Source organism: Mixophyes fleayi, chromosome 3 (genome assembly GCF_038048845.1).
Source record: "Mixophyes fleayi isolate aMixFle1 chromosome 3, aMixFle1.hap1, whole genome shotgun sequence".
NCBI lineage: Eukaryota > Metazoa > Chordata > Amphibia > Anura > Limnodynastidae > Mixophyes > Mixophyes fleayi.
Window position 1 is genome coordinate 73,475,032 of NC_134404.1, and position 19,778 is coordinate 73,494,809.

Consider the following 19,778-nt stretch of genomic DNA (forward strand, 5'->3'; position numbering starts at 1 on the left):
GGAAATACTTTACATACCAAAGTGGCATATGCTGTAGAGAGCTGAAGACATTATAAATACACAACTACGACAGTTACAATTCTACAGATATAAAACCAATTATTTGAAACAAGATATTCCAAGTTGGGGAACATTACTGGATTCATTTTATGCTACGACATGTAAAGTGATGGAGTGAATACAACTGGACCAGAGCCCACAATGTTATAGCTGCATGAGGGTCAGGTGCTGAGGTTAAAAACTTTATTAACCAGAGGACTATTGTCCAGAAATAAATACTGTGTGACACCACCAACAGCTGGGGTGCTTTCAATGCATTAATTATGTCTCATTCGGAAGACAGTCCCAGTGAGAAGCAGGTAGTACAGGTTTGGGTGATAATGGAATGAGTAATGGACATTCAGTTTGATATGACAAATTCATGCAGAACAGGGAAAATAAAAGCATGGTGATAGTGATCAGATTATGATGATACAATGGGATATACATAAAAGATGGAGGTTTTATGGGAAAGATTGGCGTTGTACTGTGCTGCTACATTAGAAGGGAGACAGGCATAATGCCATCAAAAAATTCAGAATCTGACAAAAGTTGCATCAATCTGGTGGACAGAGGGCAATGCCAGCATAATTTTGCGCCTGTATTGGTTGTCTTTCTGCAGTGGGTTCCTTTCCAGATACACGGTCTGCAAATTCTTGGCAGCGCTAAGTTCTTCCAAGTCAGCCCAGTTCTCCACCAAATTGTCATTCATCTGTGATAAAGGAATAAAAATGGAGGTGTAATATATTTTCTAATTGAACTAGTCCCAAAACAAGCAGCATGCTAAAAATACAAAAGACCGATTAAATGCTGGAGCTAAAACTGAGCATGCGGAAGTCCAAAATGCACAAAGCTTTTGTAAATGAATGCTACAGATGTGCCATTAGCCAACTCTGCTAATCTCACTGTAATTTACCTGCTGATGACCCTCATTTTGTCGAAGGTGATATAATTGCTATTCCGTAATTTCCAGATTACACATTAATGGGGTTATCTGCTTTGAGACAAACCTTAAATCAAACATTACCCATGGAGACTTCACCCATTACAGTAACACACCATTTGGCCTTAGCCTATTAGCCGATGAATCATCAACATGGTAGTTAATACAGCCAATCAAATTCTGACCCAATAAGTTAACCTAAATGCCAGAGGACCAGTTGTGGAAAATCTGCCTATATTCAAGGACATTCAATACAGCTGGTGCAAAGATTTAATGTAGTTTAGGTCAAAACCAATAGATGTTTGCTCTAATTTTATTATGAATAAAAGGAAAATAAGCGTTTCAGTGCTGATATTCCAATAATTAACTGTTTTTCACAAACAATTTTTCAAACCATCAAAATAATGACTTGTGAACCATTTTTGAGAAATGTTCTCTTATCTGTGTGGCCAAATCTGCCACATACCTGTTCATCTATTAATCAGGGACAGGACCAGGTCAAATCATGTCCTTAAAACTTCTGGCAAATCTACAAACAGTGCACTGACACACTACACTGGTACAGACTTTTGAAACAGATTTGTTCCCTCATCTCCTGTGAAGGTGTAATACTTTGCATGTAAAGCACAAGAAGCATAACTGGTTCATGTAATAAATAATGATTGTACCCAAAATTCCTGCAGTTCTGTCAAGTGTCTGATATTTTCAATTTTCTTTATCCTATTAGAGGCAACATCCAAAGTTGTGAGTTTAATCTGAAAGGCAGGGGTGGGGGGGGGGGAATTACATTTATTAACATGTTGTGCACCATTCTCTCATTTATCTATAAACAATTTCAGCAGCTCACATTGTTCTCCAGACCCTCCAGGGCATGAATGCCATTGTCACTTAAGTACAACTCACGCAGGTTCACTAGACTTTGAAGACCCTCAATCTTTGTCAGACGATTACTCTGAAGGAAAAGAAAAGAAGTCGAATCATTAATGCACATTTACATAAAAGATCTGCACTTAACAGTAAGTCAAGATCCTCACAACATCTTATATATTTATTTTCACATGAAATATTCAAATTGGACAAAGCCATTACATAAAGAACTACAGGTTGATTTTTATGGTTAATCGCCTGCTGGCCATGAACAATCACTCATTTTCAAACCTCACATTAGGAAACTTGTTTTTACACAGAAACATACTGGATAGTTTATAGGATCATTTTAGAAAGTATATATAAAAAAAAAAAAAAAACAACAACAAAAAAACAAAACAGTGTGTTAGAAGCAATCTGTAAAATGAATGTCTAGCGACATACTCTAACCTTGCCATACTGTACTGGTAAAACAAAGGAATGAGCATGGACAACAATAAATTCAGAACGCTATAAGTGGCATGACTGGGCACATATTTTGCAGTTTGGAGGGCGCTCGATTGCTCAATGGCTGGAAACAAATTGTCCTGTCTGTATACACAAGTGCTAAGGCTTCAAATGATATCTTTCATATACATACTTTTTTTTTCCTGAGTTCCAATTATTTATATAAAACTGCACCTTTACTTGTCAATGTCCCACGACGGTTACTGGGGTAATTGTGGCTTGTGATTGGTCCTCCCACTCATACCCCCCAACCCTCTCTCGCCATTTAAAAGGTGGTTAACAACATTATTTTAAGCTCAGGGAAAAACAGCAGAAAATAGCAGTGCCCTGGGCTCCTGCTAAAGGAAAGAGGGCCCTGCGCTACCAAATTGTAATAGGTAGTAGTGCAGCTTTAAATATTTTAAGACTTTGGGAATGCAAGATTAAACGGATTGTCCGTTGGTAAAGGGGTACACAGAAGGGAAACAGATTTTAACAATCAGCAAATTAAGTGTCAGCTCCAGCACAAACCCTATCTACCCCAAGGTAGCAATGTCCCCCAAATTGAATTAAAGAGAAAATATAATAGTTTGACTGCAATCTGGTAGAAACTAATGATGCTTGATGACTTTCAGCAGACCATAGCAATTAACTGCCTTCTGTAATCATGGTTAATCCCAATAGAAGTTACCTGCACGCTCAGGACAGTGAGATTTGTTAGTGCTTCCATGTTCTGTAGTTTGGTAATCTTATTTTTTCCAAGAAACAGACTGTCCAGCTCTCCCAATGTATCCAGATTCTCTATCTCCTACAAACACATAAGCATAAAAAAAATTATAATCTTTAACACCAAATGCTGTTTATTATGTCCAACAATAAAACAGATACAAGGATAATAATATTTTCCTGATAAGTAATAAACACAGAAAAAAGTTAACTATTAAATTTGCTTAATACATTAAATTTTAGTATGTACAACTGGACAGTATGTACTTAAAAAAAAAAGTTACAAAAAGGTAATAAGAATGTCTGTAATTATCGTTTTAATTGGTAAACATTTAAAACTTTCATGTGTCTTGGCAGGTTACCTGTGAAATCCACATCATCTGGAGGTACATCATTGCCTGGACATTCTGCCAGAAACCGTGCATGCTATACATACAGGAGGCATTTTTATACACATATAGCAGACTACAATAACAGATACATTTTTTTTTTACCCCAGCTAGTGCCCTTCAAAATACTACCATCTCCAATTAACATACATGGGATGCTGCCTCACTAATGAGCAGCTCACCATTATGTTCCCTACCCTGAAACTACTCTATTATTTTACTGCAATCTTTTACCAGTAACTATACTTTTTTTCTCTAAAAATGCCACTGTCCAGTATACGCTTCCATGTAAATCACTCACCCGGATACGGTTTGAGCCTAGTTCCAATAAACGCAACTGTGTTAAACAGCTGAGGTTGTCGATCCGGCCAATCTTGTTGTTCACCAGATACAGACGATGTAGCTGAATCAGAGAATCTAGACCTTCAATTCGTTTCAGCAGGTTGAATGATAGATCCAGGATTCTGCAAGGACATGACTTCGTCACACTGTGTCCAAATGTGCTATGGGGTATGACAACTATAAAGCAAGCATAAAACTTGGTGTGTGGCATGAAAATGCTGGTTGTATCTACACAGAATATATTTCACAAAATGTCTTGTGGGTTTCCTACTGAAAGGGGTTATTTTGTTTTAGAATTGCAACAATACAAATCAAGTGATCTTGAGCATGTAAGGAATGATCTGCAGGTCTCATTAATAATGCTTATTATTTTACAAGAGCATTACGCCTAAATTTCCTTCAACTGGGAAGGAGACACAAAAAAGTATGGTTTGCTTACAAACACATGTGCAGTAAATATGCAGCCACAAGTGCAGAGAACATCGTAGTTGAAGATTAGAAGCGTTGCAAGAGCCGAAAAGCTCAAAGCAAAACTCTGTACACAATATATCTATGGTCAATGTACAAAATTGAAAGCCTAACGGATACTACTCTTGGAAATGCATCAATTCTGTGTATACAAGGCAATGCAAATGCTGTCTTGCAAAAAAACCAAACAAGAAACAAACAATAAAACTATGTGATGAACACACCGAGCTGTTACTACTGTGCTTACCATCCACATTACACTGGTCAGACTATAGATTTTTTGTTCTCTGCCCAATCATCTGCTTAGAGACAGCAAAAATATTTGGTTTGTCAAAAATATTTTTTACATAGCTCTGTGAGGGTGCTGCCCCTACAGAGAGATGCTTGCTAATTGTCTGACCCCAAGGTGACACTGTAGACAAGATATATCTCACTTTTAAAAAAGGGACTGTTCATGGTTAAGGAGACCAATCGAGCTAGAGGGTGATGGGAACTACATAAGAAGATATGGGACCCCAGAAGCCTCCGGTGTGCTCTCTGGATCCCTGGTGGAGAAGATATGAGTGAACCGGGAGCAGTGCCCCACAGCTCTTGTTGGTGGCACTCATCTGATGGAAACTACATCTCCCTGCCACCTGAAGCAAACAATCGCACAGCTGAAGATTTAAAATTTGGCTTTGCCCTACATTAGGAAACTGCTATCCCTGCATTACTGAGGGTCATAAACACAGATAGTAAGTTGCTAAGTGTCAATATAGTACAACTTTAAAGTATTTATTGAATATAGTTGCTGTTGGTTATAGTTGTTTCTGCTCTCTGTAATAATGATACAGTTTTATCCTCTCTCTCTCCTGTCTGTGTGATCCTGAACCCCTAGATACCAGGACTTCCCTTTGGGTTCTGCCCTAACGTCCTTAGTATCCTGTTCGAGAAGAAGAAACCAAAGCTTAAGACTAATTCAGACAGAAACTGGTGGTCTACAACTTCCACGCTTTATTGTTTTGCTTTACTTAACCAGGGAGACAACAACAAGACAATGGGTTAGTATTGAGGCATTCCACCTCCTTGCTCCTGCTAAGGTTATCCTTTGGAAGGTAAAATCCCAAGGTTCCAACATCCTAAGTTTGGACCATCCTAGCAATGTTGGTAGAGGTTTAAGCATTTGAAATACTTTGTTTCAATATATGCCTCCTAACCCTTCTAGCACTGAATCCAGATTTTCCTCCAGGGCTTTCTTAGAAATATATCTTAAGCCCTGTCAAAATCTGGAACTTTACAGATGAGCCAGCTGGTGGATACTGAAGGTGTATGGACCTTTGAAGACATACAGTCAAGTCTATAAATATTGGGACATCGACACAATTCTCATATTTTGGGCTCTATACACAACCACAATGGATTTGAAATGAAACAAACAAGATGTGCTGTAACTGCAGACTTTCAGCTTTATTTTGAGGGAATTTACATCCAAATCAGGTGAACGGTGTAGGAATTACAACGGTTTCTATATGTGCCTCCCACTTTTTAAGGGACCAAAAGTAATGGGACAATGTAAACAATCCTACATCAAACTTTCACTTTTTAATACTTTGTTGCAAATTCTTTGCAGTCAATTATAGCCTGAAGTCTGGAAGGCATAGATATCACCAGACGCGGAGTTTCATCCCTGGTGATGCTCTGCCAGGCCTCTACTGCAAATGTCTTTAGTTCTTGGGGCATTTTCTCTTCATCAAGTGAAATGCATGCTCAATCGGATTCAGGTCAGGTAATTGACTTGGCCATTGCATAACATTCCACTTGTTAGCCTTAAAAAACTCTTTGGTTGCTTTTGCAGTATGCTTCGGGTCATTGTCCATGTGCATTGTGAAGTGCTGTCCAATGAGTTCTGAAGCATTTGACTGAATATGAGTAGATAATATTACCCTAAACACTTCAGAATTCATCCTGCTTCTTTTGTCAGCAGTCACATCATCAATAAATACAAGTAAATAAATATACCTCATCAGTTCCATTGGCAGCCATACATGCCCCCGCCATGACACTACCACCACCATGCTTCACTGATGAGGAGGTATGTTTTGGATCATGAGCAGTTCCTTTCCTTCTCCATACTTTTCTCATCACTCTGGAACAAGTTGATCTTTGTCTCATCTGTCCATAGAATGTTGTTCCAGAACTGTAATGGCTTTTTTAGATGTTGTTTGCCAAACTCTAATTTGGTCTTCCTGTTTTTGCGGCTCACAAATGATTTACATCTTGTGGTGAACCCTCTATATTCACTCTTGTGAAGTCTTCTCTTGATTGTTGACTTTGACACATATACACCTACCTCCTGCAGAGTGTTATTGATTTGGCCAAATGTTGTGAAGGGGTTTTACTTCACCAGGGAAAAAATTCTTCTGTCATCTACCACAGTTGTATTCCGTGGTCTTCCGGGTTTTGGTGTTGCTGAGCTCTCCGGTGCCTTCTTTCTTTTTAAGAATGTTCCAAACAGTTGATTTGGCCACACCTAATGTTTTTGCTGTCTCTCTGATGGGTTTGTTTTGATTTTACAGCCTAATGTTGGCTTGCTTCACTGATAGTGACAGCTCTTTGGATCTCATATTGAGAGTCGACAGCAACAGATTCCAAATGCAAATGTCACACCTAGAATCAACTCCAGACCTTTTACCTGCTTAATTGATGATGAAATAACGAGGGAATAGCCCACACATGTCCATGAAATAGGTTTTGAGTCTATTGTCCCATTACTTTTGGTCCCTTAAAAAGTGGGAGGCACATATAGAAACCGTTGTAATTAATACAGCGTTTACCTGATTTGGATGTAAATTCACTCAAATTAAAGCTGAAAGTCTGCAGGTAAAGCACATCTTGTTTGTTTCATTTCAAATCCATTGTGGTGGTGTATAGAGCCCAAAATATGAGAATTGTGTCGATGTCCGAATATTTATGGACTTGACTGTACTTCCAAATCAGGCAGTTCATTCTTAGCCTAAGCCAAAAACACACTCTCCAAAAAGGAAATTTCTCTGCTCTAACTTATGTTTTACCCACGCACACTGCCCAGTCACTTCATTTAAGAAATGTACAATTTAATCATTGATTTGTCATTTCATTTGGGCACTTTCAAATTTACCTGCAAAACAGAAGATCATCCCTCTATACACAGTTGGCTGTTTCTGGATCTCCGTATTTTTCCAACAACCTCAAAAGTACAGAAACAGAACCAAAGAGCAAATGGGAGAGGGGCCTGTCCGTCATGCTGACTGATTGCACGAGGGCTTGGAAGCTGGATTTCAAGCCACTCAAGCTTGTCTACCTCTCTGCATCCCTCTCCATGGAGCAGTGTACTGACCTCTTCCCTTCCCATATGGACAAAAGACGCAAAACCTAGATCCCTTAGGCGTAGGATCATTAACAGGGAGAAAGGAACTCTTTCCTTTGTGGCCAGGGCAATGATATACCCAGTATGTTACTGAACAGGTCCTCCCCAGAGTATGGGAGAGATTCTAGGGTCCTCTTTGAACTCTGCATCTGCCTCCCAAGCTGAAGCCAGAAGGTGCCAAGACTGCTGAGGCTGAAATTCTACACCCGATGAGCCTCAATATTAATGGCTGCTTTCCCTAGATACTCTGATGCCTCACGGATATGCTCCACTAGGGTTAGTAAATCCCATTTTGGTCTGTCAGATTCCAGATCCTCCACAAATTGCTCTAACTACCTCCCTACCAACTTACTGATCCATGTTGAGGAGAAGCAGGATCTAAGCGAGGCACACTACCGTGTAAACAATCCAAGGGTGGGTAAAATGTTCTTATCCGTGCCATCCCATAGCTTACCAGGGTTCGGCATCAGAATACTGGTGGTTGTGTGTATAGGAGCATCCACCTTAGGCAGGAGAATTTCCATATCCTCGCTAGGGAGTAGAGCAATGTATAGCAATCTGTGTGAGCCTGAAATCTTTGGTCAGGTCTAGCACAAGACTCACTAAGCAGGTCCTCCAACTGAGAGGGTGAAAACAGCGTTTCTTTTTCATCTTTAACAGGGAACTGTCCAGAATCGCAGATCCCTCACTGTCCTTAATCTCAAATGTCTGCCTGACATCAAGGATTAAATCTTCAATTCTCTGCTTTCTGTAGGAAACTTTGCAGAACACTTCAGGGATAGAGCCTTCCACAACTTCCAATTACTCCTGGGAAGTTAACTCAGACTCACACCCTTCCAGAGTCTGGGGAACCCCGGAAAACAAACACTTTCGTAGTCTAGATGTGGCGGTGGCACCCCTATTCCCTACCCAGCTCCTAACTGGTCCCGGTTTCAGGGGCTGAACCATGACTTTGAATCTGGCACCCCTCTCCAGAAGAGAGAAGTAATTTACCATTGCTGTCAGACCGATGGCTCTGGAGTCCCGGGTATTAGTCACTATCTGGGTTCGTCCGCTGGGAGTGTGCCGTTAGGAGAAGGTTATACACCTCCTTCTGCCGACAGCCCAAAACATATCCGCAATCCACTCCAGGCATCCCTAGCTGCAGTGGAAGGATGCCAGTAAAATAAAGGTACAATAAAACAAAACAAAATAAAGTCTGTCTATGAGCAACAGAAAAAGTGCCCAACTCTGGCAGCACGTTACACAAACTTGGGTTTCCAGGCAACCACTGGGATACAGAAGGGCATGAATTTTTCAGAAAATTTTAAGCTCCAGTCACCATACTCTATAAAGCCTAGTATTCCAGTGTCCCCCCATGAATGAATGAGAAGATACAGAAGCATGGAACAAGAACTAGTGCAAAGTCGTGATAAGTGACAAGGGCTCCAAATATTTTGGTATTCTCACATAAGATCATGTAGTGTCTCCGTACTGGAGACACAATTTAAAATAATTTTTAGAGGGTACAGATGCACAAGTATCCTTCATAAAATGTTCCCCGGTCTCTAACATTTAAGTTGAAGATGCAATCAAGACCCTGACACTCAAATATATATTTGGTGGAGTTGCCCTAAATTTAAAAGTTTTTGCAAGATGATTATTACAGAGGAAATGAAAAGAGTATCCCTATCTTTGACATCCCAAAAAATGTTTCTTTAGCCACCTGGTTCAACTAGTGGGAATATAAACATTCTGTTAGATACAAGATTTTTTTTTGGAACCCTTACCTAGTCCTAACAATTCACACTCACCCAAAAATAATATCTCTTTATTAAGCATATAATTTAAACCATTCCCATATAAACTCATGTTTCTTAATAAAAAGATTGCATAAATGCCATTGAAGTTCCTCTGAATCATAGAATGTATGGAGTTATAAGTAAGGCAGTGAAGACCATAACTCTGGAGAGTTGTCTGGTGCCCCCTATTTATCCTGCTTATTGTAGCACACTGCACAGTTTTAAAGTTACTTTCTACCTAGACTGGTTAGGAGATATTAAGCTCAGTCTAGTTCGAGTGGGATAGGCAGGGTGAGCAAGTTATTAGGAGTCCTGTTGTATTGAAACATGTTTGTGAATGCCTCTTGTTCTTCACTTTGGCTCTCTCTTGTGATATCCCTTCACTGTCTTCAGTCTTGTGTTTATATGAGCGTGTTCAGAAGGCACCCCGTGAAAGCACTAAAATCATCCGAGGGTGATCTAGAGATCAGGTATGCTCACTAATTGGAAATGAGAAATTTGAATAATTTCATGAAATATACATGTTCTCAACTCCGAACTGAAACAATATTTAAGGGTCAAAATTCAAATTCAGGATTCAAATCCAAGGGTCATTTCTCCCTACTCATCCTCCTTGACCTCTCCGCAGCCTTTGACACCGTGGACCACCCCCTCCTGATGCAAACTCTTCTCTCTCTCGGCCTCTCTGTTTCTGTCCACGCCTGGTTCACCTCATACCTCGCTAAACCGCTCCTTCTCTGTATCCACGCCTGGTTCTTCCTCCTCCCTGTAGGAGTCCCACAGGGCTCCGTTCTCGGCCCTCTACTCTTTTCGCTCTATACTTCCTCCCTTGGTGCTCTCATCTCCACCTTTGGCCTTCAGTATCACCTTTATGCTGACGACATTCAACTTTACATCTCTTCACCTGATCTTTCCTCCACCCTCCCCGCTCAGGTATCCAACTGCCTCGTTGCCATCTCCTCCTGGATGTCAGAGCGCTTTCTCAAAATCAACATTTCCAAAACTGAACTCATTGTCTTTCCTCCTCCCAGCCTCCCATGACCTCTCCATTGTCGTTAACACTACCATCTCCTGTCACCCAACTCCGCTGTTTGGGTGTCACCCTTGACTCCTCTCTCTCTTTTGCCCCCCACATTCATTCTCTTGCCCAAGCCTGTCGCTTCCAACTACGCAACAACGCCCGCATCCGTCCCTTTCTCTCTCAGGAGGCCACCAAAACCATCATACACGCACTCATCATCTCCTGCCTGGATTACTGCAACCTCCTCCTCACCGGCCTCCCCCCTCCGCTCTATACTCAATGCAGCTGCAAGACTCATCTACGTCTCACGCCGCTCCTCCTCTGCCTTGCCCTACACTGGCTCCCCTTCCCCTACAGAATTCTTTTCAAACTCCTCACCACCACTTATAAGGCTCTCTCCCACTCTACTGCCCCTTATATCTCTAACCTCCTCTCCATTCACACTCCCGCCCGCTCCCTGCGCTCGGCCAATGACTGCCGCCTCTCCTCCACTCTGATCACCTCTTCTCATTCCAGAATCCAGGACTTTTCCCGTGCAGCCCCCTTCACTGGAATGACCTCCCTCGCTCCATCCGCCTCTCTCCCACTCTGCTCCTTCAAACGTGCACTCAAAACTCACCTCTTTCTCAAAGCCTACCAACCATTCACTTAACCCCCATCTCCTCCGCTCATTCTCCCCTCTCTCCCATTCCCTCAACTGGCTCCTCTCGTGCCTTGTCTGTTTTACCCTCCCTTAGGATGTAAGCTCGCATGAGCAGGGCCCTCTTCCCTCCTGTCTCCTTACCCGTTCTTCTGCTCCGTGCCTATTGCATCTGCCTGCCTGGAGTTTCTGAAGTATTGGTACTTTTTGTTTACTGTTCTGTACGGTTATACCCTGTAGAGTCTACTGTTTGTACTATGTGCGGCGCTGCGGAAACCTTGTGGCGCCTAACAAATAAATGATAATAATAATTTAGTCTCTGATTTTCTGAATTTTGTTCTCTAAAGGCTATTATTGTTATTTAACATCAGGAGAGACCATTGAGGAACTAAACTGCTTGTGGGGTTTGTCCATCATGCTACTTATTCACCCTATGGAGAGTTGTGCTCATAGAAGCAAACGCTATTCAGTATCAGGGCCTGGAGGTGTGTTTAATATAGTTATTTTTGCATTGTAGTCTAATCAGTTAAATTTTGGAAGAATAAATAAATCAAATAAGTATTTGTGGCTGAAACTCATGTCATTGCTATATAAATCATAATTGGTAATCGCTTGCATTTAGGAGACTGTGGTCCATTCTAGGCAAAGAGAAGGAAATTAGGGAGCTGGAGGAAAGCAGGAAACTACCCTGTCTGAAAAGACTCACTGGAGTTGACTCAGGTTCTCAAGGTTCTGGATAATACGGATTTGATTGTCATACAGGTCCAATTCATTCAATGTCACCAACTGCTCCAAGTTCTCAATCACCTTTATTAGATTTTGACGCAGGCACAGGGTCTACAGGGGTAGATTCAATGAGAGGGAAGGTTACAGGAGAGGCTGTGGTTGATGGTAGTGAGGGGAAGATGAGGAGACAATTCAAAGGGATGGAAAGGAAGAAAGACACTGAAAGGAAGCAGCAACTGTTGCATCCAAGGACAATCACATGATAAATGAGATATTTGCTGGATGGGTTTGGTATATCACTATATAATATACCAATAATAGTGAATAAAGTGAAGAAAAGCAGGTGCAGCACATACACTTGAAGAATTCAAGACTGGAAAAAAATAAAATGGACATGCACAAAAATAAAAAAATAGGCTTTGCTTTAGGAATGAAAAACCTACAGCCTACCTTTACTCTTTTGAGCACCTCAAAACCCTGAATCGTTCCTATTCGCATGTGGTTTAAGTCAACATCCTGTAAAAAGAGATAGAAGGTTAAAGCAAAAGGAGGAGCAACAAAATCATAATAGTGGTGTGTACATGTCACTGAACTGTTAAATGCAATATTGGAAGTGATCATAAACTACTAGAACCGCTGCACGAGATCTTGGCCTACAGCAGCCCTATTTCAAATTAATGTGATGTGTTCCACAGTATCCCATTGCCCCAGGACTTATACTCGTAGAAATAGTAGTTCATGAAATACAATAGTGCCAATGGTGTGGACACAACATGTAAGGAGGCAGCCAGCAAGTGCAAGAATATCAGGATAAGCCCAAAATACAAACAGAGGTCAGGGCTGGTAGAGATTTAAGCACATTCTGTATAGCACAGCAAAGTCACAGCAGGCAGAGGTTAATGCACATTCAGTTTAGCAGACCAAGGTCAGAGCAAGCAGAGGTTAATGCACATTCAGTTTAGCAGACCAAGGTCAGAGCAAGCAGAGGTTAATGCACATTCAGTTAAGCAGACCAAGGTCAGAGCAGGCAGAGGTTAATGCACATTCAGTTAAGCAGACCAAGGTCAGAGCAGGCAGAGGTTAAATAAAAAAATAAAAAAAAATAAAAATAGAGAAACAGGCAATGGTCAGGGGCAGAAGACGGCGAAATCCAATAAACAATCAGAATCACAACAAGACAACAAATCAAGTCAGGATACAGACAGCACACTAGCTCAAGCAGATCACCAGCACAGGTGATGTACAGGAAGGGGTTTAAATACACAGAAGGGCCAATGAGAAGAGTCCAGCCTAATCAGCTGTACAAGTACAACAAGCTCAAATTGCCTGAGATTAGCTAGGCAGCGGCACTGTCTGGACACTGGCAGTGTGAAATAAAGAGAAAACAGTTGCCGTCACTTGGCAACCAGCTATACTTAAGGCAACGCGTGCAGAGTCCGCTCAGCAGCAGTATGACAGTCAACAGGCTTGATGAAGCGCAATGTGAAAATTATCATTGGCCCTGAGCGGTACACAAACCACAGACATCCAATACACATACATTGTTTCATACTTGATTGTCCTCTGAAACATTCATAATATAGTACTTTAAATATCCACAATAGACCACATTGGAGTTTACATTTGCAATACACAGCGCACCCCTCATTCCAGGTGCTTCATGATACTTGGTGTGCGCATAGATACAAGCGAGTATTCTGCTATAAAGCAGTGGGAACGTTACCCCAAGTTCACTTAGTCACCGGGTCATACTTGTAACAATGTTTAAACTGGGAAGATCTGGGATCCCATTTAGCTTTCTTAAACTACCACTCCAAACATCCTGAGAATAATCCACCAAGCACATGCTGTATAGACAGGTGGGAAAGGAAAAAGCAACGCAGGCAGCTCCATGTTACCTCGGCTTCAGGGTCCAGGTTAATAGTCTCCAAGTTCACTGGTGTCTCGGAGTCTCCTGAACACAAGCATATTACTGTAAGTGTGCTGCCATGCAATACACAAACACACAATGTCCAATATAAAAAGCCAGTAACACAAAACATCATAAAAACATGAATTTCACACTGTAAAGTTGCCCGTTCACGATTTGTAATGACACCATTATGTAACCCTCCAATAGTTTAAAAACACTGCTGTGTGAGCGTTGGTGAGACTGGCGATGGAACAGGCAGATGTACTATATTGACAAACTGGTCACGGAAAACATGCAAAGGATCACTCCTACAGTATCTGTGCAAATGATACCGGGAAATCCTAAAGCTCAGAGATCAATTCAGCACATAAAGAGAGTTGTTCCTTACACACCAGCTGCAGCTAGACAGCTTTTATTACTTTAAGCAAAAAAACACAAAACATGATCTAAATGGAATGTTACGAGGGTGTAGCGGTCTCTGTTTGGCCTGATGAAGATATCTGCGCTCTCAAAACTTTGCGGTTTTAGCAGCAATCCTTTGCATGTTCCCCTGACCAGTTTGTCTATAGTGTAAATAAGTAATAAATGCTGTACTGTTGAAGTTGGTGTGTACAACTAATCACTTTACTTGCTTGACAAACTGGTCTCAGCCAAACTACTGTGATGTGCTGCTTGACCACCACTAGCTACCAAGGAAACACGGACACTAACTGTTGTTGACAGGATGGCACCTTAGCTAAACCACTAGATGAAGTGTTTTTGCCTGAAGGACCAGCAGGAGTTCTTGTAGACACCATGATGTTTTTGTTTGGATTTTCAGTTAATATTCCCTGATCCCATTGGTGGCAAAGCTACTGCAGCCTCTCAAATATAAAAGAGAAGAAGCCTTGATGCTGTTGGTAGCACCGGACCGGACAGGGCAGTCGAAGTATAGGGACAGTCTCAAGTTGCTGGTAGGCGCGTCTCGGTGTCTACCTCTAAGGATAGCTCTGCTAACCCAGGGACTCTTTACAGTCAGGGCTTAGCTAAACTGGCTTTAATGGTGTGGCAGTTTAAGCAGTGTTTCTTAAGGAGTAGAGGTTCACCAACAGTGTTTTCAAGACCATGTTCAGGGTCAGAAAACCTGTTTCAGTTCGTAATTATCACAATGCCAGGAAAACCTATGTTTCTTGGTGTGTGAAGGAGAAGTTCCCAGTTGGCAGTCTAACCAGTGGTGCAGACTTTCTTGAAAGGGTCGACGCATTTGAGGCCACATTCAGTCCTTCATTAACCAGCCTTGGGACTTGAATTTAGTGTTTAATGCTTTGCAGCAGGCTTCCTTTGCACTTGTGATTCTGTTGATCTCAGGTTCTCTCACGTAAGACTGTTTCCTTTCGGTAATTTACACAGTCCAGAGAGTGTCTTCATTGTGGGCACTGTTTTGCAGCTCTTCTTATCTCTTTTTTTAATTAGGATAAGGCTGCCGTTTGTACGAAACCAACTTTTCAATTCAACGTGGTTTCTAAGTTCCACCTAAGTAACTACATTGTGATTCCAATAATGAGTCAGAATTGGATTTCAGAGGAAGAGGTATCTTTTTACTTGCTTGATGTGGTCAAAAGATTAGGGATATATGGCAGAACAACACTTGCGTGTAGGAAGACTGATGATTTTCTGGTCCTGTACGATGTCTCAGAGATTGGCTGATGCCAAAACAGACTATAGCGTGATGGGTCACTAATGTGAATCATCACACTTATATTGGAGTGGGGAAACCTATTCCTTACTATGTGAACGTGCATTTTTACAGATCAGGGGGTGCTTAGCAGGTGGTATGGCATTTCAGCTGAGCACCTAGGTCAGAGAGCCACATGGTCCTTGGTTCATATATTCAGAGTATTTTTCGAAATGCTTTTGCGTTGAAGTACACCAGCTCTGGTCGGTCGGTGATGCACATTGCAACTCTATGAGCGCACCCAGACAGAGGGACAGCTTTGGGACGTTTCCCGCAATTTATTAAGAAAATTGGATTTTTATACTTAAGCTAAATCCTTATTTCTGAATCTTTTTGGGAACACTAGGTGTGCCCATCCATTTAGTCTCTAGTTCTCCTGTTAAATGTTTTCAGGATGAAGTTTTTAAAGTGCCAATGTCCTAATTGGAGGTCCTATACCCCATGTGCCCCTCAATGGATTCAGAGAAAAGGATTTAACATATATTAGCATATTTTGGTGTCTGCCTATAATAGCAGGGGTGGAAGAAGGGGAACATGGAATGAGGTCCGCTAGATCCCCAACAGTAATTAATGACAGTGCAAGTCAAAATGTACCACTGAAGTGGTTAGTCCTAGGACTCAAGGTATAACTGGGTACAGAAATAAAACAATAAGGAAAGGGAGACTTACTCAGCAGGGATAACACAATCCTGGAGCAATTATTTTGATGAATGGTACAAAGCTGTGCCTGACACTTGGCATACCAATAGAGGTATTTGACTTCAGTAACGGGGAATATGTAGCACAAAATGGCCCATCCACTGCTATCATAAAGCAAGATCACACTTTTCATGTAAAAGAACACTGCATTATGGGTGTGTATTTTAGCCAAAATAGACAAGCTTGTGAGTCAGTTAACTCCTTCTACACTCATTTTTCTTTACTACCCAACCCTGAAATCAATAATGAAGGGCTGGTACCTGAGGGCTCTTCACCATTCTGAACTCCACCATCTATGATAACTCGCTTCTCCTTAACTTCATCATCAGCAGACTCGTCAGATTCTCTCTTTTTATCAACTCCAAAAAGAAATAAAATGTAAACTTAAAATCATTCAAAGGATAACATGACTATGCTCTATTCCAGTAGTAAGGTACCAAGTTGACTTGAACAATGTTAGCATTTCTCTTTTTGTAAATAAGATGAAGAAAACACATTAACATATTTCCATACACTAAAAAACAGCTTTAAAAATGTTCAAATTATCAAACCTCCCATTTGCAATCAGTGACAGATTTACTAAACCATTTCCTTTCTAGCAGAGGATGATTTTTTCCTTTAACCTGTTATTAAATTTCCAGTAAGAATTCTGAAACTTGACAAGAAATTAATAAGAATAGAATGCATATACCAAGCACTATAACATACTTTTATATGCATTATGCAAAAAGAATGCATTTTCTCCCAAACCCCCTAGTTACCTATCGTTCAGTCCATCCTTTATTGTATTTATATTATACTGTAATACCTGGTCTACCTGTTGAACTGCTAGTCCCAGCAAGCCTTGTCAGCCTGACAGATCATGCTGGGACTTGTAGTTGCACAACAAAGAGGCATACATTGCCTAACCTTCATATTCCCTGTTCACACTACTGTCTGTCTTGCACACATCTGTGTTGGTATTCTGTATTCAGGTGAGATCAATATCAACTAATCAGACTCCACACCCTACCTTCCATGTCTTGCACCTCACCGCCGCCGTACGCCATTGTATGCTTTTTCCTCTGTTTTCCGGAAGCGTACGCTTCTACCAATCAGCGGCGACGGACTAATTAACAAGCAGCCAATGAAAATAGACTTGGAGGAGGATGGGCACGGGGCTTCTGGGAATTGTAGTTTTTAGTCGTCTTGAGCCTATTGACTGTCAATGGGACATTGTTGGGACGTTTCGTTCCATAACAAACGGAGAGACACATAACTACATATCACGTGCAAACATCCACATTAGGAATATTTCTATAAATGTTGAGAATGGTAAAAAAAGGATTTTTTTTGTCAAATTGTGAAAATTTTGTTATTTTATTTGGTGATATTATACATTTAATGTGTTATAGGCAGACTGAAAAGGGAACTTAGAGACATTTTGCTGTTTCCATGTGCATATTGACAAATTCCACAGTGCACTCTAAATTAGCTGCCAACTTGATTCCTTTTCACAGTGAGGTCATTTGCTAATGCAGTTACATATGCTAAATTAATGTGTAGAGCGTTTTTACAATCATAATGTCATTAATTCAGTATCGGTAATTGTAATAGTAAATTAAGAGAAAAGTTTGGGAGGGCAACATGTTATACCTGGTCTAAGGGATAATTTTTTAGGGTCTGTGTTACCTCTTTAAGTCTATGGGAAGTTCAGATGGACGTCGATTTGTATCAAATTTAAAGCAATTTGACAATTTAGATAAGCTCCTAAAACACATGTCCGGTTACTTGAATGGGATTTTAAAAGAAAAAAAACATTCATAAACACCTATGAGTGTTTACCTTTAGAAAACAATACGTACAGGCATAAAAATGCCTACTGCCTTATTTTCCATGCTCCGGATGTTCTGTGACTGGAAAAAAATCTTGTGGTAGTTTCAACAATAGACATATAAAGTCTGCTTGGACATATTTTATAAACGTTAACCAAGAATGTACTTCGATAAAATTGAAGTCAATTTTCACATTATTCTTTTAATCCGTTACTCCACTCAAAAACGATGTTCCCTAATTAGACTGTAAGCCCCAATGGGACAGGGACTGATGTGAGTACAGCGCTGCGGAATTAGTGGTGCTATATAAATAAATGGTGATGATGATGTTGATGATGATGATAATAAAGTCATTATGCTGCATACTACAACTTAATGGGGAAAAAGTTGATACATGAATTTGGACTTCTTGAAATTGCCTGTTGAAAAGTCAGAAACACAATGTAGTTGAAATTAGAAAGATTGTTATGAGCTGACCGTCCATTTTAGTATCTGAAACCATGAAAACAAACTTGATTGTATTGATTAGTTCAGTGATTAGATAATACTACTGAAAGTCAATTCATAAGAACCTTTCTGTCAAATGGCAGCTACATTGTTTTTATGAATTTTCAACATGTGATTGCAGGCAGAAGTCTCAGTTCAAATATCAGCAGTTGTTCCAGCAAGTTGTAGTAATTAGACAATACATTTTTTAGTTGAGTTAACTTTTAATAACCCTTATAGTGTTTTGTGTGTTTTAATTTTCTATTAGTGCAGAAAGCAATATAATTGAGTTATAGGTTGAGAAGTGTAGATGCAGAGCCTGTAGTAAACCTGGGGATACACTAAGAACCACAAGAGGAAGACCCTTGCTCTAGGTAGACATAACAGCACAATTCATTATTCACAGATAATGATTATCAGATGCAGGTCAAGGTTTTGAAGGTTTGTCCTAGGAAACTTGTATCTTGACAAAGCTGTTGGTTTTAAATAATTATCAATCTTGTATTGCTAGTTGGGTGTGATTCTCAGTGTGCAGTGTTCTCCCCAGAAAATTTGGCCAGCTGGGTGGCATTAAGAAGCAGCCGGGTAGGGGCAGTTGGAGGTTATTACCCACACTTGCCAGGACTGGTCAGACTGGTGGTCAGTGGTCTAACACACACAGCTGGCTGTAGTGCTCGCATAGTGCCTGTTCTAATAGGAGAAACAATGGTTTATTCTGTTATAATAGGAATCAGTTGGGCTCCAAGAGCCAGGTGGCAAGTAAAAACATCCGGGCGAAGCAGCTGGGAAATAGGTGCTGGGGATAACACTGGTATATGTACTTTAACAATATATATAAATATATAAAGATGAGTATATATGCCCAGTTTTCAAATACTGGCAATTATGAACCACATGTTTATGAAAAGCAGAGACCTCTTACACAGTGAAGCATATTCAATGTATATTTTTTCAAAGAATAGTTGATCATGCCTCTTGATCATGCGAGGCATTTATGAAAAATTTGTAATGAAAATTTTATTTAAAGGTTGTTTTTCACTGAAATGACCTTGAAGATAACCACTATCATCCAAGTGCAGAAGCCATTCTTTTTACAATGTTATGTTAATTTTACTTTTGTATGTATAATCGTTTTCATTGTACATCATAACGTTTTTCTATGTAAAATGGTGTCATCACCAAGTAATTATTCAGTTTTTGAAGTAAGTGTATTTATTCACTTTTAAACAAAGACAAATTCTAATATAGCTGTGCAGAATAATTACAATTTGAAACTAAAACAAAATACTTAAACAATACATATAAAGGACTAATATAAGACATTTTATTTTTAATTAAAA

General features: G+C 40.3%; 1 protein-coding gene across 1 annotated transcript; it reads right to left on the reverse strand.

The window, feature by feature from the left end:
* Nucleotides 1-229: 229 nt before the first annotated feature.
* Nucleotides 230-17,232, reverse strand: PPP1R7 (protein phosphatase 1 regulatory subunit 7). Its single transcript, XM_075201782.1, has 10 exons — nucleotides 17,151-17,232; nucleotides 16,399-16,497; nucleotides 13,712-13,767; nucleotides 12,264-12,329; nucleotides 11,794-11,924; nucleotides 3,752-3,914; nucleotides 3,027-3,143; nucleotides 1,830-1,934; nucleotides 1,651-1,737; nucleotides 230-751 (listed from the first exon to the last, which is right to left on the reverse strand). The coding sequence occupies exons 1-10, from the start codon at nucleotides 17,185-17,187 to the stop codon at nucleotides 575-577; spliced, it is 1,038 nt and encodes a 345-aa protein (XP_075057883.1). The 5' UTR covers nucleotides 17,188-17,232; the 3' UTR covers nucleotides 230-574.
* Nucleotides 17,233-19,778: the final 2,546 nt, after the last annotated feature.